This window comes from Pelecanus crispus, chromosome 8, assembly GCF_030463565.1.
Source record: "Pelecanus crispus isolate bPelCri1 chromosome 8, bPelCri1.pri, whole genome shotgun sequence".
Lineage (NCBI taxonomy): Eukaryota > Metazoa > Chordata > Aves > Pelecaniformes > Pelecanidae > Pelecanus > Pelecanus crispus.
This window is the reverse complement of record NC_134650.1, coordinates 18,604,241-18,629,601: the sequence shown is the minus strand read 5'-3', so window position 1 is coordinate 18,629,601 and position 25,361 is coordinate 18,604,241. Positions and strand designations below refer to the sequence as shown.

Here is a 25,361-nt window from a genome sequence, read left to right as displayed (position 1 = left end):
TTTCTGCTACCCTGGAAGACAAAGAACTACATTGAAAAGGGATAATTCTATCCAAAACACAATCAGATCAAACTGTCCTCACTTTAAAACCATGATTAAATTTATCTAACATTTTAAAGTTTATGAAATTCATGGCCTACCTGAGGTTTGTTTGCAAAGCAATTAGTCATTTACAGTGTTAATCTTTAGCACACACACTGCATCATGGTAGCAAATCAGAATAGAAAATTACAGACTGAGTCAATAAAGAACTACTTTCCTCACCCCACAGCAGTAAATACTGCCAATGCTAAAGTCCTTACAAATGAGGGCAGCCCTGGAGTGTTGCTCAATGTTCCCACTCAAAAGGACCTTCAATGCCCAAGAGCAAGTAGGAACTCACTTCTGGGAGGGAAGTATAAGTAAATACTACAATACTAGTGACTACTCCAAGGCATCCAGGATAGGAGATGGAGGCAAGCTTTTTTCATGGAGGCTTCCATATTCCTTGGAAAAAAAAGATTTGTGTAACAAGATAATGAGTTATTTATGTAACATCGCTCATGAGTTGGCAGGGCTCATCAAGAGGGCTTTAAACTAGGTTCAAAGAGGGGAGGGGATATAACCAGGCTCACTAGAGAGGAGCCCTAGGGTGGCAAGGCAACAGTGAGGGTGAAATTCATAGCCCAGCTCAAGTGCATCTACACCAATGCATGCAGCATGGGCAACAAACAGGAGGAGCTGGAAGCCATTGTGCAGCAGGATAGCTATGACTTAGTTGCCATCACAGAACCATGGTGGCATGACTCTCATGACTGGAGTGCTGCACTGGGTGGCTATAAGCTCTTCAGAAGGGATAGGCAAGAAAGGAGAGGCAGTGGGGCGGCTCTCTATGTTAGGGAGTGTTTCGATTGCATAGAGCTCAACGATTGTCATGATAAGGTCGAGTGCTTACGGGTAAGGATGAGGGGGAAGGCCAACAAGGCAGATGTCCTGCTGGGAGTCTGCTATAGACCACCCAACCAGGAAGAAGAGGTAGATGAAGCATTCTGTAAGCAGCTGGCGGAAGTATCACAATCGCTAGCCCTTGTTCTTGTGAGGGACTTTAACTTACCAGATGTCTGCTGGAAATACAACACAGCAGAGAGGAAACAGTCCAGGAGGTTCCTGGAGTGTGTGGAAGATAACTTCCTGACACAGCTGGTAAGTGAGCCTACCAGGGGAAGAAGTGCCTTGTTTGACCTGCTGTTTACAAACAGAGAAGGACTCATGGGAGATGTCATGGTCGGAGGCTGACTTGGGTGTAGCGCCCATGATATGACAGAATTCTCAATTCTTGGCGAAGTAAGGAGCGGGGCCAACAAAACCACTACCATGGATTTCCGGAAGGCAGACTTTGGCCTATTCAGGACACTGGTTGGGAGAGTCCCTTGGGAGGCAGTCCTGAAGGGCAAAGGGGTCCGGGAAGGCTGGGCGTTCTTCAAGGAGATCTTAAAGGCGCAGGAGCAGGCTGTCCCCATGTGCCATAAGACAAACTGGCGGGGAAGATGACTGACCCGGCTGAACGGGGAGCTTTTTCTGGGACTCAGGGAAAAAAGGAGAGTTTACCAGTTTTGGAAGAAGGGGCAGGCAACTCAGGAAGAGTACAGGGATCTCGTTAGGTCATGCAGAGAGAAAATTAGAAAGCCAAAAGCCCAGCTAGAACTCAGTCTGGCCACTGTTGTAAGAGAGAATAAAAAGTGTTTCTACAAATACAGTAACAACAAAAAGAGATCCAAGGAGAATCTCCATCCTTTATTGGGTACGGGGGGCGGGGGGGGGGGACACACGACATTGCCACCAAGAATAAGGAAAAGGCTGAGGTACTTAATGACTTCTTTGCCTCTGTCTTTAATAGTCAGACCGGTTATCCCCAGGGTTTTCAGCCCCCTAAGCTGGAAAGCAGGGGTGGAGAGCAGAATGAAGCCCCCATAATCCAGGAGAAAGCAGTTAATGACCAGCTACGCCACCTGGACACTCACAAGTCTATGGGACCAGATGGGATCCACCTAGCAGTGCTGAGGGAGCTGGCAGAGGAGCTTGCCAAGCCACTCTCTATCATCTATCAGCAGTCCTGGTTAACATGGGAGGTTCCAGATGACTGGAGGCTTGCCAGTGTGATGCCCATCTACAAGAAGGGCTGGAAAGAGGATCCAGGGAACTACAGGCCTGTCAGCCTGACCTCAGTACCGGGGAAGATCATGGAGGGGTTCGTCTTGAGTATGCTCAACAGGCATGTGCAGGTCAACCAGGGGGTCAGGCCCAGCCAGTATGGGTTCATGAAAGGCAGGTCCTGCTTGACCAGCCTGATCTTCTATTACCTGGTGACCCACTTAGTGGATGAGGGAAAGGCTGTGGATGTCATTTACCTGGACTTTAGCAAAGCCTTTGACACTGTCTCCCATAGCACTCTCCTAGGGAAGCTGGCGGCTCATGGCTTAGGCAGATCTCCGCTTCGCTAGGAAAAACCTGGCTGGATGGCCAAGCCCAGGGAGTTGTGGTGAACTTAGTTAAGTCCAATTGGCGACCGGTCACAAGTGGTGTTCCCCAGGGCTCGGTTTTGGGATCAGTCTTGTTTAACATCTTTCTCAACGATCTGAATGAGGGTACTGAGCGCGCCCTCAGTAAGTTTGCAGATGACACCAAACTGGGCGAGAATGTTGAGCTGCTCAAGGGGAGGAAGGCACTGCAGAGGGACCTGGACAGGCTGGATTGATGGGCTGAGGCCAACTGTATGAGATTCAACAAGGCCAAGTGCCGGGTCCTGCACTTCAGTCACAACAACCCCATGCAGCGCTACAGCCTTGGGGAAGAGTGGCTGGAAAGCTGCTTAGCAGAGAAGGACCTGGGAGTGTTGGTTGACAGCTGGCTGAACACGAGCCAGCAGTGTGCCCAGGTGGCCAAGAAGGCCAACAGCATCCTGGCTTGTATCAGGAATAGTGTGGCCAGCAGGAGCAGGGAGGTGATTGTCCCCCTGTACTCGGCACTGCTGAGGCTGCACCTGGAATAATGTGTCCAGTTTTGGGCCCCTCACTAGAAGAAGGACATTGAGGTGCTGGAGTGTGTCCAGAGAAGGGCAACAAGGCTGCTGAAGGGTCTGGAGCACAGGTCTTATGAGGAGTGGCTGAGGGAACTGGGATTGTTTAGTCTGGAGAAGAGGAGGCTGAGGGGAGATCTTATCGCTCTCTACAACTCCCTGAAAGGAGGTTGTAGTGAGGTGGGTGTTGGTCTCTTCTCCCAAGTAGTTAGCGATAGGATGAGAAGAAATGAGCTCAAGCTGCACCAGGGGAGGTTTAGATTGGATATTAGGAAAAATTTCTTCACGGAAAGGGTAGTCAAGCATTGGAACAGGCCAGCCAGAGAGGTGGTGGAGTCACCATCCCTGGAAGTGTTCAAAAAACAGGTAGACGTGGCACTTTGGGACATGGTTTAGTGGGCATGGGGGTGTTGGGTTGATGGTTGGACTGGTGATCTTAGAGATCCTTTCCAATCTTAATGATTCCTGGTTTTTACTTTCATTAAAAATAATCCAGCCACCAAGCCAGGAAACATGCGATTATTACTCTATCCTTAATTGGTTTAGTGGTGGACTTGGTAGTGTTAGGTTAATGGTTGGACTTGATGATCTGAAAGGTCTTGTCCAACCTAAATGATTCTATGATTCTAAGATGGACATATCCACCTCCAAAAATTAATGAGGGAAAGGATCCTTAAATTGTTTATTTTTCCTCCCTGCTCAGAAATGGTCTTAAAAAAAAGGGATGACACAAAAGACAACTTGGCTTTAAATTGGCTGAATTGTCTTGATTTCTACCTGAGAAGGATCCTGTGTTTGGCTAAGTTATTCCTTTCATTTTCCTACACTCTGGAGAACTGACCTGTGCCATTGCTTTAAACAGGGTGCCCTAGGTCTGGATGATTCCCATTGAGGTCGACATATATGGAACCAGTCTCTGGGATAAATGTTTCATCTGTTAAATAGTATTGCACTGAAGCTGGAACGAAAAAGGGTCTTTTGGTCTCTTCATGACAGTTAAGCTAAAACCCTTTAAACTGGAAGACAAAGTTAGCATAGAGAATTATGTGATTAGATAGCTTTAAACACAACTCCCAGACCTCAGCTCACTTAAACAGAAAGCAGATTTAACAACAAACAAAACCACCTTCTTCTGTCCTACCTTGCTATTTTAAAAACACATTTAACAGCTTTTCTTGTTTAAAAGTGCCCTCGTCCCATGACCAGGGTGGAACAGACCTACTTGGGAGCTTGACTAGCCTTTAGTGATTTAAGTTATATCATTATTTCAAAGATGCTTCCATTGCTCTTACTTGGGTTGAAATAGAAATCCTTTGATAATCAGCCAGACATGATACAGCTGCTGCAATACTGTGACATTAGTGAGCAGCTTTGATTCAGAACATGTCTAGTTGTGAGTACTATAAAATACTTATGGATTTATCCTAGTCCAAAGCAGAAATTTATGCTCATTTGTGCAATCAATGTAAAATCTCATTTATGACTCTGGGTACAGATTGTACTGTGTGATTTACTAGCCATCAGGTGTTGAATTACTAAAAGACTTCATACTGAAACTGATCAAGACAAATAATCTAAGTCCACTTCACCTCCTCAGCAGTTTCCCATCATCATTCCAAATTTTCTTCTTTCAGGATTCCTTGCACAAACCTTCAACTCATTTTGAATGAAAGAGTCTGCTCCGTCATTTCCACTAGCAATGAAGCAAGCAGCAAAATAGCCAAACAACAAAAGCTGTAAATGTCAAATGGGTTAAAGAGAGCAACTCAACCTCTGAATCCATTTTGTCATTGAAATTCCAGTAACTTTAGTAACATGACACAAAAGCACTAACCTATCTACCCATTCCCTCCTCTTCTAAGAACTGTGAACAGGTGCTTGGCACAGGGTTATTGCTTTTTACCCATTTAGGTTAGGAACTGCTCTTCTGCCAGTTTTTACAGTAAAACAGCTGCTGCCTGAAAACACTGAGTAGAATATAGTAGCTGGTGCTAAAAACTCCTCATCACCACGCTGGCTACTTGATGTCCTCCAGACTGAGGAAAATTTTCCACTGTTATTCCATTACAGCTTCCTTGTATCAGTAATTCTGGGAGCAAACTGCCTCTGCATCTCAGATCTCATATGGAAAGCAGAATAGTCCACCATGTCGATTATGAGAGTTCTTTTCCTCAGAGACTAGGATGGTACAAGGTTCCTTCAATTTAAACATGATTAAATTGGACACATTCAGAGTCTTCTACACTACTAAGGCTGCCATTCATGCAATGCATTAGTAACATATCCAGGAAAATCTACTTACACAGTGTTGTACTGCCTTTAGTTTAATATATTGGTCTGAGTTAATTTGTTTGTTGTGACCTTCTATCAACAGGCTAGAAAAGGAGAAAATTATTAATTTAAAATTCTGCACTTCTGAAATTATGAGGAAATCCAATCCTCTTTCTCACCCATACAAGACTGTGGTGTCCCAAGACAGACAGTGAGAATCTTGCCTTAATGAGTCTTTAAGGAAAGGTCAGGGACTTGATGAAGCAAATCTGAGAACTAGAGAAAAAGCCAAAAGCCAGACCAAATAATATCAACAACAAAAATGAAAGCAGAGATCCAATGATGCCTAGTGTGTTTGTGGACTCCATACAGAACAACCAATATGGCATCCGTTACCCCCATTGTGGGTTGGAACGAGATGGTCTGTAAAGTCTCTTCCAACCCAAACCATTATATGATTCTACTCACCCTGAATTTCCATTGTCTGCTAAAAAAGATTACAGACTGCATGTGATACAGATAAAAAGTTCAATGTCAAGCAGTACCTGCAACAAATACATGGGTCTATCACACATTAATTCTCAGTTCAAGAATACAATGCATTCTGAAGGTCTGTAAAATCTTTAAAAAAACCCTCTTCCGGCTCAGAAAGTTGATCCGTATTGATGTATTGATGTATACTCTGAACACCTTCCTCACCCCAGCTAATTCTTATTGAAATTTTAAAAGCACTAAATTCCCCCCCCCCCAATGAAGAATTAAGCCATAATTTCATAATGATGACTTGGACAGTATCATCATGGCACAAACAAGGGCTGGTTGGATTCCCAAGTTAGTTAAAGAATACTTGAGAATAACCTGATGTAACAGAATGCTAACATTTGCTGTCTATGAACAGACCTTATGCTGCATTGACACAGCAGCTTTTCTGGAGCTAGACCATTGCTACTAACATAACGTTGCACTCCAAGAGAGAGAGATAAAGGCCACATGCCTGCATCTAAAATTCAAACAACTTCCTTTGGACATTGTGCTCCTGCCTTCCTGGTATTTATTTCTGGCCTCTTCCTTCCCTTCCATTCTTTGTACTTTTTTATTTTGAATCATGGTAGTTTAATTATAATTTATAGTAACAGCTTGAGCTGAAACTCTTTTATTCCACTCTCAAATGAAAACATAGCTGCAAGATACAATAAGCAAAAGATAACCTTTAGCAGATATCTTTACAAAGATTAAGCAGTTGCTAAATCATCCTTTTCTTACTCGTTACCAGTAGAATCAAACCTTTTCTTTTAAAATACTTTTTATTTTATGATATCAGTATTTCTTCAATGTATGTGCAAATAATACTGAAGGACAAACTGGGTACCCTCCCACTTCTTCCCCCAGCTTAGAAAGATGCAAACATGCACCCCTCAACCTTTCACTTTCTCCCACTCACAGATAAACTATATTAAACTGAGTTTCTTTCCCTAGAAAAGCCTTGTGCTTCCTCTGTGCTTCCTCAGAAGCAGTATCATTTGCTGTAAAAAGCAAACAAAACAAAAGGTCTATCAGTATCCACGCCAACAAACACTGTAGTTAGTGTTAAAACTGGACCCATTTCATTTTGCTGTCTATGGTTATTCTAGTGAAAGTATTTCTTGGCACAGTATTAGTTCCAATGGTAAATATTTCAAACTTCTCACAGAAAACAATTGCAAATTATTTCTGTAGAAAACAGCTTCACACTGACAACTTGCAAAGACAGTCTAAATTCATTAAATAAACTATTCATGCTGAACGTAAAAGTGTTTATAGAAATAGTTAGGCTTAGAACAAACTGAAGGTGTCTTTCCATTAATTCAACCACTCAGCAAGCAATAATTTTAACCTTTTTGTCTTTCCCTTATCCATATAAATGGCAACAAAGCCAGTCTCTCCCATCCACAACACTATACACGGTCAAATTTTATTTCATGAATATAAACCTACGTAGGTGTCTGAAACATACTTGCCTTTAGAAAGAACTGGCAGGTTATAAACCCCGCCCCTGACCCCCAAGATACTGACCTGCAGTGCTGTCTAGTTGCATGCCAATAAGGCATTATTTTCCAACTCTACCTCATGAGTTGGAGACACAGAAAATCAATTTGGAAAGCGGAAGACTTGGACTTGTAGAATTCCATTTGCTGTCAGTAAGAAACTATTACCTTATACATGATGATTCCTAGAGATTTCAGAGAGAAAGGTTCAAGGCAAATAAAACAAATTTTTAACAGTTTATTGATGAACAGCAGAAAATGCAGCTTTTGTTTATCATACTGCTGGATGTAATATCAATTTGTACATGTGTAAATAAACTTCTGCACATGTTTTCAACGTAATGGCCGCTGTTCTGAAAATAAGTCAGGCATATGGTGTCAGAGTCACGGACATTACCCTGAGAAGGATTGAGGATATAGAGCAGTGTGGTGGGAGCAGCAGAGGGATCTGAGGACTGTAAATCCAACTACAGCCACAGAGTAAATTGTCAGCGGCTACTTTGTGCTGAGCCATCTGTTGCCTTGACTACACTGCCAGCAACAGTTTAGAGATCGCTGGAGTATGTCTATACAAGCTACACAAAATGGTAACTTCTATGCTCTTTGAAAAGCACAGGATCCAACTTACATTACATAGTAAGCATTACAGATGACCTTTTAATACATCTTTCTTCGCAGGAGCAAGTTTTGTCACCAGAGAACACACAATGCCCTTTGACCTGTATAACCAGAGGCTCAATAAACTTCTGTTCCATATCCTGGCAGGCACATCCTGTAGCATTTTCTTCAAATGTTATTTCTATATCTCTATTGCAAGTAACTTATCAGAGCCCCTGAATGTTTTTGTTCATATTCTTTCTTAGCCATCTATTTTATCGGTGCCTTTCTTTAGAGTAGACAGTGCTCTAAAATAGGATATATATGTATATATAATTATTTTTGGTTGAGAGGTGGTCTTGTAATGGAAAGAATTACAGATCTGTAGATGAAGATTTGAAATGGTGCTCCACAGACTGCTTTCCATCTTCTAGAACTTTGGAAATCCGCTGCAAAAAAAGAGGAACAGAGTACCGTACGTTAAAATGACTACTGTATTGGATTCAGTAATATGTAGATTAATTACTAGCTTGTGGCCTTAGGCTGTGGCTAGAGAAAAAAAGACGTTGATCAAATCCTGGATATTTTTAATTAATTTCTCTATCCTGCAAAACCGTAAACCTGTATTTAAACATGTCTACATGATTCCAGTCATGCTGTGAAGCACTATACAAATGGATTTTTTGATTTATTCAGTCCTTTTTCAGACTTGTAAAAAAGTGACATTTTGTCCTTCTGATTTTATATGTTATTTAGGTTTAAATGTGAGTGGATGTGATCATGCTGAAAAGCTGTTACTCGTGGGTCTGAAAAGAACAAGTATGTGATAAATTGAATATAAGTGAAATCCTACAGACTTCAAAATAATAGGTTATTCTTGTTCCTACCAGAAAAATGTGATTATGAACACATCTATATGCAGATTTTCCCTAAATGTTGCTCTATGGTCTCTGAAGGCACTATCTATATTTTTGAAAAGACTAGTGAAACTAATGGATGAAAATGAAACCTATTCACCAGAAAAAAAAAAAAAACAACAAAAAACCACAAACCCAAAAAAACAGCCTTTCCTTTGTAAGATCAGCAAAGAGCTGACATGTAAAATTTACAAGTGTCACAAAATGTTTACGCAGTATGCATATCAGTAGCTACCAGCATCTGCATTAAATGTCACCCTCCCACTACCTGAAAAAATAGAAAAAGTTTAAAACTTTTGAATCTTAATATCTGCACTGAATATAATTTTTTTTTTTTTTGCTTTAAAACACTACATTAAATTCAGTAGTTTTAATTTTGTGAAATTTCCACAGAAATCGGTAAAAGGTTTCCTACTTTAGGACAGGAAACCTGTTTTAAGCAACATTAATGACTCGCAGTGTAAGCCAATTTCTACTTTCAAATAAGCATCTTTGACATCAGAAATTGACTCACACTGTGCATGTTTTGCCATATATGATATGCTTACCTTACTCTGATGCTAGTGCTAACTGTCCAATGTAATTAAATGGAACAAGAAATAATTGCTTTCCTTTTTTGTTAATAAATGTTAGACAAAGCAAATCAAAGAAAATCAGCAGGTCAAATGAGACCTCTTGTGGTACAGATGCAGAACTGCACATCTGAGCCTTTTAAACACAAGGATGTATGTCCGTACTCCAGAAAGCACAGCCAGAGGCAAATTTTTGCTTCCCCATAGAGATTCCACTCCTCTCTGATGAGAGAAGAAAGGAGAAAAAAAAAAAAATTGGGAGTTTGACTTAAGATCTTACAGTATTTTAAAATGACTTAATTTTCAGAGCATAGAATTTTTGAAGAAGTAACACTTTCTTTTTTCCCCATAAATACGCAGAACTTACCATTGTTTTAAACAACTGGTTCACTTTCTTTTTTTTGAAGGTTTTCTTGTCACCATCTGAAGTGGAAGGAAACACTGGCTGACTCAACCTATGTGATGCAATTGTTTCATCAGGTGCCACAGCGCTGACAGACAGAGTTAATCCTTAGAATAGAAACATATTGGTTGCACAAAACAAAACCAAAAAAGGAGAGTCAGAGTGTAAGATAAAGCAAAATTCAAAATAATGAACTACTGTAATTAATAGAAAGAAATGAGACATTTTAAATTTGACTGTATCCTTGGAATACAAAAATAAGTAATGGGGAAGCACTAAATTTCATTACATTGAAACTGAATAATGAAAAAAGTGAACTAATCTGGTCAAAGAAGGAAAAATAGATAAATACATGAAAAAGAAGTGGGCCGTGACAGTCTGTTGCGTTGTGCTAAACATCTGTTACAGGCGTCTGGAACGGTAGGGACAATGCGAGGGAAAGATGAAGTGCAGGCTAAGAAATGGGATGCGCTGTGGAAGAAGTAGGGGATAAAGGATATTGAAATAGGGCACTTTTTCTCTATATACCCTGGCCTGAAAATGAGTTCCACCTTCAGTTACACTTTCCCCTTCTCTATCATGCAACTGTCATCAGTTGCATGATAGACTATTTCTATATAAACTATATATTTCTATATGAACTATATAAACTATTTCTATAAACACTGCCATGTAGACAGTCCTTCTAGTGGGCAGTCATGTTATGTTGTTTCCCCTTCGTCTTCGTGTGAAGGAGCCTCATGAGAATCCTCTCTAATGTCAAAAGCAGAAGTTGAAACCCTACTATGGGGCAACCTTTGGGGATATTCATCCGCCAAAGCGAAGTACAGAGCATTTCCTCCTGTTTCAAACGCTGCCCTCAGCTGTGAGGGCAGACTGCAGAATCCCTTGCTTCTGCAAGTGAGACCCTACAAAGCAAGGAAGATGAATAAACCGTGCCTCTTTCAAGGCAGGGCGAATGCCCGCACTATACAAGGAAGCAAAATTCAGAGCTCCAGAAGTAACACTTTTAGAATTTGCATGTTAGCACTAGGCAGCACAGTGTTATCAAGCAGTAGTAGCAGTCCAGCCTCACATGCACAATACACACTTAAATTGTAATCTTTGTCTCAGAGGCATGGAGCCACGCACAGAGCTACCTGCTCTGTTTGGAGCAAACCTTTTATTGCTATGTTTCCTTATCACAGCAATAAAGTGCAGAACTCTCATCTTACTGTGAGCAGCTTACCTGGGATAGTTGGCATAGAACGACTGACAGAACTCATCTGCTTGAGGACAGATGTTTTCTGAGGAGCCACTACATGTTCTGAGAGGTTGGTGTCACTCATGAACTCGTATTTCCTTGACAGCTGTTTAATTAAAAAAAAAAATGCCATTAATGATGAACTGAGATATGAGCAACAAAGATCTAAGCAAAATAATCTTTTTTGAAAAGCATAAAGGAAAATAATTAATAAACAAACTATCATGCCTAACCTGAGTTCTTTATGGGATCGTTTGCTGAGTAAACAATACAAGTAACTAGAAGCAGCAGAACTGGGTCCACATATAATATTATACACTAGCTAAAAACATGTAATGATTTTGCAGATGATTTATAGTTAGATAAATACTTCTCATTCCACATAGAAAAAACATTACTTTAAAAAAGCTAGCTAGAAGAGATTCTGTAATCTGGAACTGTAAGATGGTATTCCTACCATATCTTTGGAACAATACCATCAGCCAGCTCTGACTGTGATCTGCAAAGTAAAATGAAGTTTGAAAACATTTTTCCCTATTGCATTAATATAGCTGCTGCAAGGCTTGGCACTATTTTTCTGAAGCAAAATAAAATTCTGTAGTTTCATCAGGTGCCACAGCGCTGTGAGATATATTATATATATATATATAAAAAATATATAAAACAATAAATATAATATATATATATGTAGTGAGATTCCCACAGTTAGGTGTATGTGTTATCTAATTTAACCAAAAGACAAAGGTGTTGCTTGTTTTTGTACATTAATGCTTCTCAGAGCGTGAGTGCTTTGTATCTCTCTCATATGAGGACATGTAGTGCAAGACAATCATAATCCTCCATAAGTTCCTCCTTGTTTCCCAAAAGAATCTTAGCTTTCTACTGAATTCACTTTGCCTTTGATGATTCCTCCAAAAATTTTCGATCAAATGACTTATGTTCTCTCCACATAATTCAACAATCTGTTATTGCCTGACATTTTAATTTAGATAGGGCTTGCGTATCAAGAGAATATCTTTCAATTCTTTTTAAATTATTTCTTTTTATACTAAAAGAAGAAACTTCTCCTGAGACTTAAACTACCAAAAAAAAAAAAAAAGCACAATGTAAGTTATATAAATCATTCTAATGATCTAGCAGTGCAATAAAAGCACTCAGATGATCTATGGAGGGAGAGATGCCAGTGCTTCCAAACTTCAGTCTGGCACCATTTAAGGAACACTGTTTGCAATCTTGCAATTTCCTAACAGCTGCATGTTCCATAACAAGGTACAAAATGTACAGGGCTCATCACTTTTGAAATAGCCCTGACTGCAAGGAGCTGCCATGAAATGTCAGCACAGTCAATTGCCTCTCCAAAGGAAAGCTAGCTTAACCCTCCCAATATAGTACCCCATTTTAAGCTAACCAAGCTTCTGAATTTGCAGCTTCAGGGCTATATTATCTGTCATCATAAGCAAGTAGAGATACTCTGATTTTTCCACTGATTTGTTTCCTCCTCAGCACCTTGCAGGTTTTGTTCACGGCAGGGCAGATCATCTCTGCATCCTGCATACTTCCCTTTGTGACAGCTAGAGTTTTATGTGATATATTTTTCTTTTCCTAAGCAAAGGAGTAATGTCCTCTTTTTCATGGATTATAAAATACTACTCTAAATCAGTAACGTCCTCTTTTTATGGATTATAAAATACTACTCTAAATCAGTAACATACACATTTCGTGTCAGAGATAGAAATATCAGGTGCTGTCTTCTCATCAGCAAACACCACACTGCTTCTTTTTGTTCTTTTTTTGGACTTTCTCATCTTTACTTCAGGGTGAGGATTAATTTGCAGACCCGTCTCCTCTGATTCTGTTTTTACTTGCTTTGGTAGCACTACTTCCAGATCAAAGCTGCAGGAGCAAAAGAAAAAAGTACAAGTTGCTGAGTGATATTTTAAAAGCCACTGGCATTCTGATGTCATTTCCCCATGAAATATAAACGCAGGTCATCCTTTCCTTTGACTTTCTATGCAGCCTTGCAAACTGTTGGCAAAAAGTATATGATGTGCTTCAGCTGGCAACTGTAGATACAAATAAAATGCCTTCAGCAGGTATGACATCATCTTAAAATGTTGCAAAGAATGTAAAATATTAACATGAGTGCAAATCCCTTTTTAAAGATTTGTGCATTAGCTTAAGAACTCCTAAACTAAACAGAGTTAGAGCTTATTTGACAAGTTTATGCATGGTGTTGATGGTGCTGAAAGCAAGATACGCTATTTTGGTTGTTGAAAACTGTAGAACAGACTATTACTATTTATTGTCATGTTTTAAATGCATCCTCCTATTTATTTCACCATATTGGACAACAATGCACATACCCAGTGATTAAAAAAAAAAAAAATCTCCCTCCTTTCTTCCTCTAATTTTTATTGTTTAAAAATTGGGCTATTTTTCATTAAAAAAAAAACAATTATGAAATTGGTGCTGGCTTTACTCCCTTCACTGCTGATGTAATTAGCCTATTGAACATAGGGCTGAACTTACTTTACAACATAAAAATTGATAAATCAAGTAGTATGGTGGATTTGTTGACCTGTGCTTCCTAGAAACAGATTAGCATCATAAGAATTAAAAATGGGTGCATGATTCAGCTGCTTAAGTGTAGTTGTCTGGTTCCATAGGAGGTGTCCTGCTTTATTAGAGACATGGGACTGGCAGACATGACACAAATCATGTCTTTGTACTACACCCTTCTTGAGTGAAAGCTGAAGGGCAGGAAGAGCAGTGTGGGGCATCTCATAATGTGATACTACACATCTTCGTTAGACAACTCAGAGAATTTAAGTAGTGTTAAACAATGAACTGGCAGTCAAACATGCAAGAATAGAGGGACAGCTTAAGAAGAAACACTTCCAAGTTAGGGTCATACACCTTTGGACTTTTTACTTTTTAGAAGTGAACTACTCAAAAAGGGAGATCAGATGTTTAAAAAAAAATCACAGTCAAACACTGCTCAGCAAGATCAATTTTGTATGTACCTTGTTTGGGAAGAAATTCTAAGTGCCTAAAGGATCATTTATAAAGCAATCAAAACAATTTGTGGATGAAAAAGCTAATCAATACACCTATAACTGTTCTCTCAAACTTAAAAGTCTTTATGTTTCCCAGTGCTGCAGTTAAGAAAGCATTTTAGGCAAAACATTTTACATTACTACAGGCTTTACTAAAGCATTCCACCTCCTCACTTGTAAGTTTGTAAAGGTTATCCTCTTCCTCTCCAATTTTTACATGCAAAAAGATGCTAATTAAGTTAAAAACTGTATAAAGAGAAACTTGCAAAACCCCCAGATCTTTGTATTTTTTTGATATGTCATTTAAATTTTAAAATACTTGTTTCCTGAAAATGAAATGCAACTTTTTTTTAGTGAGAGTTGAGTATATTTTGTCTATTAAGGTTGAAATACTGTAGTTTTAAGCCTTGAGGAAGTGATAGCTACAGTTAAAAATAATTTTTGGCATAGTCTGAAAAGACTGCTAGCGGTCTTTTATCGTTTAATGCCTTTTTTTTTTTTTTTAAACCTTTTAGTTTCATCCCATAAAACTGGTTAAAAAACAGGACTGAAAGAAAATTTGTATTGTATTCATAACCAACCTTTCTGAAGCAATTTTGTTTGGAGTACTGCAGTCTGAATTCATGGACGTCAGTGAAATAACTGATAATTGACGATAGGATCTCAGCATTGATCTTGGCCGTCCTACTCTCTTGTCATCAAAATCTGGCTACAGGATGGAAAAGAGAAACATTTTCTATCAAACAACTTTGCATGAACCTCATTTCACCCCTTTTCACTAGGTCTTGAAGATAGCACAGATGTTTCAACATTTAGCTTGAAAGAAGTTATTCGCTACCATTAATTACTATGATTTTTTTCTTCTGTCTGGATACACTGTAAGACCTCTCAAACTCAACAATACAGTGAGTAGCTAAATAAACTACAATTGACACAATTAACTGTATGTTTGAAAAAGAAATTAAGAGAAACAGTGTCTGCTGATCTGATTTTGAACAGACCTGGGGCATGCCATTAAAGTACTTGGCTTGGGCAAATAGATTTAGTTAGTCCTTTCTCCAAGACACTAATCATGCTCTGTCTTCAATACAACAGGTTCTGCCATCTCTATACGTTAATACAGCCTTTTTTAATTATATGTTTGCAAACGTTGGAGAAAATTAATAGCCAGACAGGAAGAAGAGGAGGATTCTCCAGGTCATCATGTATCCATATTGCACAAAGCCATATATGCTGTGCCATCTCACTCTGCAAAGCTTGAACGTGGTATGTTCTACCGTGGAACGAGAAAAAGGAGATATCACTCCAAATCTTCTTGAAGAAGATTTAACTATCATATTGGAAATATTCAGCTTAATCTTGATGGTTATTTAGGCTTTGCAGCCTAGTACAAAGTTAACTGAAACAATCTGACTTATTTCCAAATGCTCTTTGTTAATAAGGTAGAGACAAGGATCACATTTCTTGGCTAATTCTAGAACTGTTTTCTTTCTTCAGGGGTGACTTCTGGGATCTAAAATTGTAGAGTGCAGTCAGGTCTTCTCTCTTTTTCTGTTCAAGTTATTTCCTGGGATGAGCATGCCTCCCCCCAGTTAGCTCATCACAGCATCATGATATGAGGCACGTTTTTGAGAATTTCCCAGTGCGTGCATACCATAAACTACTTTTCCAGACTGCTTCAATTTCTATTATATAAACAGGATATCAACAACTTCTAAAAAACATTTCATATGAAAGCACAGGGGTTTATTCATATTATCCAAAAAATATTAAAATTTATGCATAATTTCAGATGCCAAATTCGCAAATAGTTTGCTTCTGATGTAATTTCTCTCTAAGACTCTGATGTCTAGCAGAAGACTTGGAAACATTTGTAGTTTCAAGAATTATTTTCAAGTGCTTTGTACAGTTTACATGCAATGAGTTTATATGCTGCTCATCTTTTGAATGGCCAGAATCTTGTGATAAAGACACACTAGCAGCCTAACTTTTTTTTTTTTTTCTTTTCTTCTAATAAAAAAGCTCAGACCAGCCACCAGAGAGAGTCAGACATGGTAAAATGGCAGTAGTGACATTCAGAATACATTCTCTGCTTTTGCAAAATTTTAAATAAGTTGCTTTTTTAAAGTGCTTTTTTTGAGTGCTGAAGGGTTCAAGCATAAGGCAAAATTGCTAATTGTGGATTACAGCCCCTATTATTGTGAGGATGGTGGCATGGGACTGAAAATACGAAAAACATACCGAGATGAATATATAGAATTTTTATCATATAGGTGTGTAAAAGAGCACAACATCCAAAATTTAGGTTAGAAACTTGCTACTTTTTCCCTTATAACAGAAGAAATAAATCTTCTTATAAAACCGTCAATGCTGAAAGCAACAACTTAATTTCCAAAGCACCTGGTGTTTAATCACAAAAAACAGGTAACATCATTCTTGCTAGCCCTCACAAGCTCAGATAGACTTATTCAAGAATTGGCTGGAGAGTTTGTGTTTAGAAGTTGTCCTTCAATTCACATATATTTCAGGTTGGTCTCAACTAATATTTATAGTATTATACACATGATAGGTTTTACTTCACAACACAGCTAGAAGTGGCTAGCACAGGGAGACATCAATTGCAGATCAAAGCCCTAAACCACTAAGAAAAATTACAAAAAGGAGAAACATGAGAATTTGCTTTTACTTCCTTAATAAGGTGGAAAAGAATTGAAATTTTAACAGACATAATAAAATACTCCAAGTCTTCCAGAATAAGGAATATTTGATACATCAGAGAATTGAATCAACTGTGACTAAAAACTCAGGTCTTACTACCTTCAGTTCACAAGAAAACCCACAAGCAACAAAAGTTTGGTATGTGTTTTTGTTTAGAAGAACAAGATGTGTATTAAGTAAAGAGAAATTGCACGAGAGGTTAAAAGGAGAGCAATACCAATTCTCTGGCTCCATATTGTTTTTCCACTTTAACTTTTAAATGCTTGAAACATTCCTCCATACGGTCATGGAAAGGACGAAGATTATCAGAAACTCTTCTTTCATGAATTTTAATTCCAGCCCCAAGGAAAGGTATCTTGAAGAGGGGAAAAAAAAAGAAGGAAAAAAGTAAGAATATTAAACTGGGTCTGACAACCCCACTAGCTCCATATAAAGTATCTGCTAAATCAACTGCAAAATTCTTACTGTGACTGGCAGATAGATTTTTCAGTTGATCTCAGCTTTTAGCAGCAACTACAAGATGGAAAGGGCTCTTGAAAAATGGGCTCTCAGTAAATTTTGGAGAATGTTGGCTGCCTCATAGTGACTGTTCTCTCTCTTCTATGTAGTTTAATATTAATCCCTTATGGGATTAAAAACACCATGTGAGGGTTTAAAAAATTCTTAGACTACTAGCCCACCCACTTATGAAGATGCCTGCCATAGTTTACAAGAAAGAAGGTAGGGATGAAAAAATATCCCAGTGGATTCCAGGCAGGTGGTTTCAAACTATTCTTTTTCAAAACAGAGGATTAAGTGACTGGGAAAGGTTTAAAACAATCTACTGGGGGCTTAATCATGTGATCACTTCAGCAATTATTGCACCAATTTGATACATTAATGCCCGGTTACTGAAGGTGACCTCTTCCTTTCTCCTCCATTTTAGTTTGCAGACTTCCTCTGTACTCCTCACATCTCAAGAAAAAAATCAGTAAGATAATGCTTCAATACAAAAATGAACACCTCAAGCCATGAACAGAGGCAGCTTGCAATAACCAGGCTGACTTGGCTCAATTTTACCCCTATGCTTTTCTTTTCTGCTGCTCATCCTTTAGGCTGGGGTCAGTGAGAAGTAACCAAAGGGGTTAAGATCTCTGATTCTTCCTACTAGAGTTGAAAAAAGGTATGTAACAGTAGTTTTTAAAAACTGGGGCATAAGGGCGGAGGGGAGTATAGATAGTACTCCCTTAAAGGAGAACACTTGGTAAAAAGGTTAGGAAAAGGTCTATCCATTCATTAAATACCCCCCTCCACTTGAATTTCTTAAAAGAATCCTTCTCCTTTGTCAGAAGGAATGGCTTGCTTACCAAATTAAAAAGAAAAAAAATCTTATAATGAAGCAAATATGATAGTATGCTATCCTTTGCTATTACATTGCTACTATCGTCTTTGCTGTTATATTTGTGTAATAATATCCAGTTAAAAGCAAACAAAACAAATCTTATCTTCAAAGATAATGGACAGCACACTTTGACATGCTGTTTAATTAATAATAAAATGTATTCACAAAGATAAACTTTGGAGTGCTTCTCTTTACAATATAAAAACATTTCATTACTCTTCAGTCTTTGAATATGGTGATTTATGAGATTTGTGCAACATACTTCTAGCTACTCTTCTGCCAGTAACCTTTTCTAACTGCTGTACCATTGACTTTTAGCTATTTTGCATTAAAGTCTAGGGCTTTTTTGTAAAATCCACTTAGATTCCACACTTCCTTTTTGTGTTCTGACCCTATAAATACTATTAATATTGTATACATCGGTCCACCCATTGACTTGATCATGTTTTATGGAAGTTCAATTTCAATATAACTCTTAAAAACATGGTATTAAAGCCCATCTATTACAGACAGATATGTTTGTCCTCTTTAGAGGAATTTACAGGGATAGATAAAAATTACCATTTTATTTCTTAATGCCAGATGGTATTATTGTCAACTGATACCACTACATCCACTGAGTACTTCTGATGGTCAGAAAGAAACCATATACAGAGCCTGTGGTGGGCAATGATACAGGAGAAAGTTGTAAAGGTTGGTGACTCAAACTAATAACCAAACTGAGATGAATCAAAATTAAACAGGAAGAAACTTCAAAAACAGTAAGAAAATAATATAAAAAAAATCCATTAAAACTACTGGGAAGATTCATTTCAAGGCCATGAGAGGAATAAATGGTTAATTCATGCTGTTTCTCATCTATGAAACAGAGACAGAATCATAGAATCATAGAATGCTTTGGGTTGGAAGGGACCTTTAATGGTCACCTAGTCCAATCCACCTGCAATGAGCAGGGACATCTTCAACTAGATCAGGTTGCTCAGAGCTCCATCCAACCTGACCTTGAATGCTTCCAGGGATGAGGCATCTACCACCTCTCTTGGCAACCTGTTCCAGTGTTTCACCACCCTCATGGTAAAAAATGTCTTCCTTGTATCTAGTCTAAATCTACCCTCTTTTAGTTTGAAACCATTACCCCTTGTCCTACCACTACAGGCCCTGCTAAAAAGTTTGTCCTCATCTTTCCTATAGGTCCCCTTTAAGTGCTGAAAGGCTGCAATAAGGTCTCCCTGAAGCCTTCTCTCCTCCAGGCTGAACAACCCCAACTCCCTCCGCCTGTCCTTGTAGGAGAGGTGTTCCAGCCCTCGGATCATTTTTGTGGCCCTCTTCTGGACCCGCTCCAACAGGTCCATGCCCTTCTTGTGCTGAGGGCTCCAGAGCTGGATGCAGTACTCCAGATGAGGTCTCACCAGAGCAGAGGAGAGGGGCAGAATCACCTCCCTTGACTTGTTGGCCACGCTTCTTTTGATGCAGCCCAGGATACTGTAGTCCTCTCACAAGGATGGAATAAGATTAAGTCAATGAGGAATAATTTTTAGTGAGTTAGTACAAAGAATGAGGCATGGAACATGATGAGAAATATCTTGAGCCATTCACTTCTGATAGTAAAATTCCAGATTAACCCGCACTATTTCATAACACGCCTCTTAAAAGGGAGATCAGTATATTATGCCTTGATATAGCAATTACTATGCCCATTCATTTGCACAGCAAACAGTTCTTTCTCACTTAAATCATCTACATTTCAGAGGACTTAGCAATTAGTGGTTTATTAACAAACTACCGCTGTGCAAAAATCTAAGTCTCTTTTCTCACAGTCATTGATTTTGCCATATATTGACGGCAATAATTTCTATTTGGACTAGATAATGCAAATAGAATTGATAATTTCTGAGGTCATGTTTTTCTTCCCTCCGTTATCATAAAGAATTCCTAGGTCAATGAAAAAAGCCGTTTTATCATAGAATCATAGAATGCTTTGGGTTGGAAGGCACCTTTAGAGGTCATCTAGCCCAACCCCCTGCAGGGAGCAGGGACACCTTTAACTAGATCAGGTTGCTCAGAGCCCCGTCCAACCTGACCTTGAATGTTTACAGGGATGGGGCCTCCACTGCCTCTCTGGGCAACCTGTTCCAGTGCTTCACCACCATCATTGTAAAAAATTTCTTTCTTATGTCTAGTCTAAATCTATTCTTCTTTAGTTTAAATCCATTATTCCTTGTTCTGTCACAACAGGCCTTGCTAAGTTCTCACCAGAGCAGAGCAGAGAGGCAGAATCCCCTCCCTCGACCTGCTGGCCATGCTTCTTTTGATGCAGCCCAGGATACGGTTGGCTTTCTGGGCTGCAAGTGTACATTGCTGGCTCATGTCCAGCTTTTCATCCACCAATACCCCCAAGTGCTTCTCCGCAGGGCTGCTCTCAATCCCTTCATCCCCCAGCCTGTATTGATATTGGGGGTTGCTCTGTCCCAGGTGCAGGACCTTGCACTTGGCCTTGTTGAACCTCATGAGGTTCACACAGGCCCACCTCTCCAGCTTGTCAAGGTCCCTGTGGATGACATCTCATCCTCCTGGTGTGTCAACTGCACCACTCAGCTTGGTGTCGTCTTCAAACTTGGTGAGGGTGCACTCGATCCCTCTGTCTATGTCATTGATGAAGATATTAAACAGCACTGGTCCCAGTACGGACCCCTGAGGGACCCCGCTTGTCACCAGTCTCCATTTGGACATCGAGCTGTTGACCACTACCCTCTGGATGTGACCATCCAGCCAATTCCTTATCCACCGAACAGTCCACCCATCAAATCCATATCTCCCCGGTTTAGAGAGAAGGATGTTGTGGGGGACTGTGTCGAACACTTTACAGAAATCCAAGTAGGTGACATCCATTGCTTTTCCCTTGTCCACTGATGCAGTCACTCCTTCATAGAAAGCCACTAGGTTGGTCAGGCAGGACTTGCCCTTGGTGAAGCTGTGCTGGCTGTGCTGGCTGTCTCGAATCACCTTCCTGTCCTCCATGTGCTTGAGCATAGCTTCTAGGAGGATCTGCTCCATGATCTTCCCGGGCACAGAGGTGAGGCTGACAGGTCGGTAGTTCCCAGGGTCCTCCTTTCTTCCCTTTTTAAAAATGGGCACAACATTCCCCTTTTTCCAGTCAGCAGGGACTTCACCTGACTGCCATGACTTCTCAAGTATCATGGAGAGTGGCTTGGCAACTACATCAGCCAATTCCCTCAGGACTCTGGGATGCATCTCATCAGGTCCCATAGACTTGTGTACATTGAGGTTCTTCAGGTGTTCTCGAACCCAAGAGATGACATTTTCCCTTGAATCTCAGCAAAAATAGAGTTTTTTCTGCTACCCCTTCCCATAGGTGCATTTTGCTCTTTGAGGACAAAAGGGCTCTGCAGGTTGGTTGGCTTATCATATGTACACTATATATAAAATAATATAATAATAAATAAAAAAACAAATAACCTTGTTGCTGTTAGTATAGGCAGAATATTCAGTTTTTCTCTGTAGATATAGCTTAAAAATATTTACTAATGGTCTTCCATGCTATTTGTCACACAAAAGACATGTAGCAGCATTCTTGAAGGGTCATTGAGCACGAAACTAACTCCTGTGAGCAACTAGCATTCCATTAAGGTTTCTAATGTAACTCTCCCCTCCCCGCCCCCCCGCCAAGAAACAACAATGAATACCCACCTCTAGGAAAGAGGTATTTCCCAAGAGAATTTCTGACATTTGCAAATGCTTGTTTTCCCAGCAATTAATGAAGTCCTTACGACTTTTGTCATGCCCTCAGTTTTGTCTCCAGGAATACAACCTGAGTTTGAAATCCTGGCCCTTTTAACCATAAATGTAGCCCACTATATATGGCTTTTGATAAACCATTCCAAATGATGTGTTATAAAAAGTGCTTTTCTGGCCTACTGTTTTCCCTAGGACATAAAGAGATATATGGGTAATTCTCCTGATCCTGGTAGCTTTTCATCTAACTCTTAACGGATACTATAATGATGATACTCCTCAGGAAATATGATGTGATTTTTTTAATTAAGTCATTTCTCCAGTTTAGGCATGGATTTTGAAAAACCTGAAGGACAGGATCACTTAGATCCCCAAGAACGTTTCATCAATCACATGCCACATCAGAGGGTAAGGAATTATGGCTATGCTGTTTCATCAGTGATCTTAGTGGGTTACATGCTTCCTGTTAGGTACATTAAAATTGAAGGAGTTGAAGTCCTTTTCCCTACTTAAGGGAAACTATTAATGTCTAAATAGAATAATAAATAGATAGTCCTTTTACAGCTGTACATACTCTGAAACAGAAGGTTTAGTCTAAGAGAGAATATTCTACAGAGTTCCCTTTCAAAAAAAATGCTATGAATTCATCACAGAACCAGGCAGGAAGTTTGTAACAAGAATCTTTTCATTCTTATACCCCTCCCTGCTTTGGGGAAACAGTAAAAAAAAAACCCAAACAAACCAACAAAACCAAAAACCAAACCACATCCCCCCTCGCCCCCCAGTAAAAATGACACAATCATCTAAATGCTATGTTCTCCTGCTAGAAAGGAACAGAAAAAAGGAATAGCTGATGAAGCCTCACATGACTGCTGTCAGTAAGAAGTTACCTGCCAAGCAATTAGATCTTTGAGTCTATTCAGCTTTTCTTGATCTTCTGGATGATGTCTGATATATTCTTCTGTAAAGAAAGCCTTAGACAAAAAAAAAAAAAATTCAGTCCGTCATTTCAACAGGTAAAGAAATCAGTGATTACTCCATTGACTCCAGCTGGTGACCATAATATTGGTCATCAAGTAAGAGACATACACATGCTCCTTAACCAGACACTGCTAGTGATAATTCCTTATTACATCAGTTGAGAACTGAGGTGCTTTTTTAAAAAAAAAATTTATTCAGTCTTTATCCAACACTTCTGAGTTTGAGATCCTTACTATGAAACCTAATTATTGTTTGTTTTATTAAGCTTGCACTGAAACTAAAAGGCACAAATTTGGATTATCATGATTTACATTGGTAAATGATCATTTTATTCAAGTACCCTACTTACTGACATTAGCCAGTGTTATACAATAAAGAAATTGAACTCTTTCATAGATAAGCAGAGCCAGATATTGCATATACACAGCCTTTTGCTGCCCAAAGATTTTATCCCTCAGGTACAAAAGAAGAATGCAGCTATTTGTCCATGACTGCCAAATATCTAAACAAATTATACTTTAGGGCTAACACAGTATAAGTCATACTCGTCCAGAATATGTCATGCTTACCACATATAATTTATGTGTGTACATATATGGCATCTTTTCAGCACTATCCAAATCTATCTGACATGCTGAGCCTACTGATCATGACACATGCTTTTCATCAGGAAATGGCAGGCAGAAATAATAGAACTCTACAGCTGTGGCATAACCCCACATTCATTTTCATCCAAAACTTTAGTAATTTAGAATTTAAACTTATATGAGTTTTTAACATTCCTGCTTTCTCTCCTGCCCTGCCTTCACAAGGTGGCCTTAGGGACAAATTTTCTACAGTTCAGTTCCTCAAGACATTCCATTTTCCATGTGTTGCAAGAGCAGTTTGTATTCCCATTTTTTAACAACAAAAACCTGCTAAGCAGAATGGCTGCAGTTACTGAGAAAACCTGATGATGGTTTAATTGATAACCCACATCTAAATACTCCAGACCTGCTGTAGAATAAACTTGATTCATTTACTCCAGACCAAATCTTTTGATGTGTGAGAGCCTATTTCATTACAAAAGGGGTATTTTGTCTTACATGTATATGAAAATCCACATAACTGCAATTAGGATTGATCTTCAATTACTCTAGTTTGCTAGTTTCTGCTTTCAAATACAGATGTGACCAGGATATGAGGATCTCTTAATTGGTGGAGTTATGGCTTTCATATTCCCAGCCCAATTTCCACTGCCACTTTGAACAAAGGATGTAGGAGGATTATGAAATAATATATCTGAATATGTTCTTTGCATTGACTTAAAAGCTCTTACCTTCTCATATTTAGCAAAGCCACCCATAACAGCTGGATCAACAATTCCATTCAGAAGCATAGAAAGTGGGTTAATAGGAAGGTTCTCATCACTCTGGTATTGGTTAATCATCATCAAAATTTTTTCGTTCGTCATGGACATAGTCTCAATAGCATTCTCTAAAGGACTAATTGTAGTCTATAAAGAAACAAAAGACTTCTAAGGTGTATAAAGCAATAAAAAGTTCTTTTTCGTGTTATAAAACTTCACATATATGAACAACATTCTTACAATTCAGCATACCAACACAGAGTTGTTCAATTCTCTTAGGACCTGGTCCTGAAACTATACATCAGATGTAAGATATATTGATCCCAGCAATAGAAAGATAAAACATAACTGAGTGTATAAAAATAAGTAAATAACAATAGCCTTGTGTGATAAATTTGCAAACTATTTTGTACATGAGGATTCATATAGATACATGTTTTCTGGGTTCTTAGCATGTTAATACACACCTGTGACATGGAGACAACCTCAAACCATCGTAAAATTCCAGGAAGTTTGTATGCTGTAACAAATGACGTTCTCTCAATCCACATAGACTATTAAAAAAACATAGCAGGAGAAAATGATACTTCAGGATTTAAACTTTAATCTTTTCTGCCTTCTGAAATGTCAGAGTGAAAAGAATGTAGATGTAAAAAAAATGCACATTTTTGCATAAAAGTACACTGCAAAATGAATCTAGCACAGCAATTTGCACAAATCATTTTTCTTATTTCAGATTAGGTCATCTTCAGGCACTAAGCCTGCACAAAGCAGAGGAAAAAGAAAATTACCCTTGAATCTTTTAGTATCTATTTCTATTTTTGCCATTACAGATTGAATGACTGTGACTAAATCACCTACTCTCACCTCTACCCAGGTTATACTTCCTCCCTCCACTTTCGAAACATATTTCTGCAATTAAAAGCAGTAACAGCCCAATAACAACTTGCCAACATTCTTCCTTTTTGTTTTTCCTTTCTTCTTCCTCTTCTTAATAAGACTAGCTGTTGGTATTTTAAAATGTCACTAGTTCATTTACCCT

At 39.0% G+C, this 25,361-nt stretch overlaps 1 protein-coding gene across 1 annotated transcript in view; it reads right to left on the bottom strand.

Moving 5' to 3' along the window:
* Positions 1 to 7,649: 7,649 nt before the first annotated feature.
* Positions 7,650 to 25,361, bottom strand: part of DOCK2 (dedicator of cytokinesis 2) — a 205,208-nt gene continuing 187,496 nt past the window's right edge. Inside the window, exons 44-52 of the mRNA XM_075715815.1 lie at positions 24,787 to 24,873; positions 24,290 to 24,466; positions 22,881 to 22,964; positions 17,074 to 17,211; positions 14,720 to 14,847; positions 12,795 to 12,975; positions 11,068 to 11,188; positions 9,804 to 9,946; positions 7,650 to 8,396 (exon numbers count right to left, since the gene is read on the bottom strand). Coding sequence (XP_075571930.1) covers positions 8,322 to 8,396; positions 9,804 to 9,946; positions 11,068 to 11,188; positions 12,795 to 12,975; positions 14,720 to 14,847; positions 17,074 to 17,211; positions 22,881 to 22,964; positions 24,290 to 24,466; positions 24,787 to 24,873 — 1,134 coding nt within the window. The 3' untranslated portion in view covers positions 7,650 to 8,321. The remainder of the gene's footprint in view (positions 8,397 to 9,803; positions 9,947 to 11,067; positions 11,189 to 12,794; positions 12,976 to 14,719; positions 14,848 to 17,073; positions 17,212 to 22,880; positions 22,965 to 24,289; positions 24,467 to 24,786; positions 24,874 to 25,361) is intronic.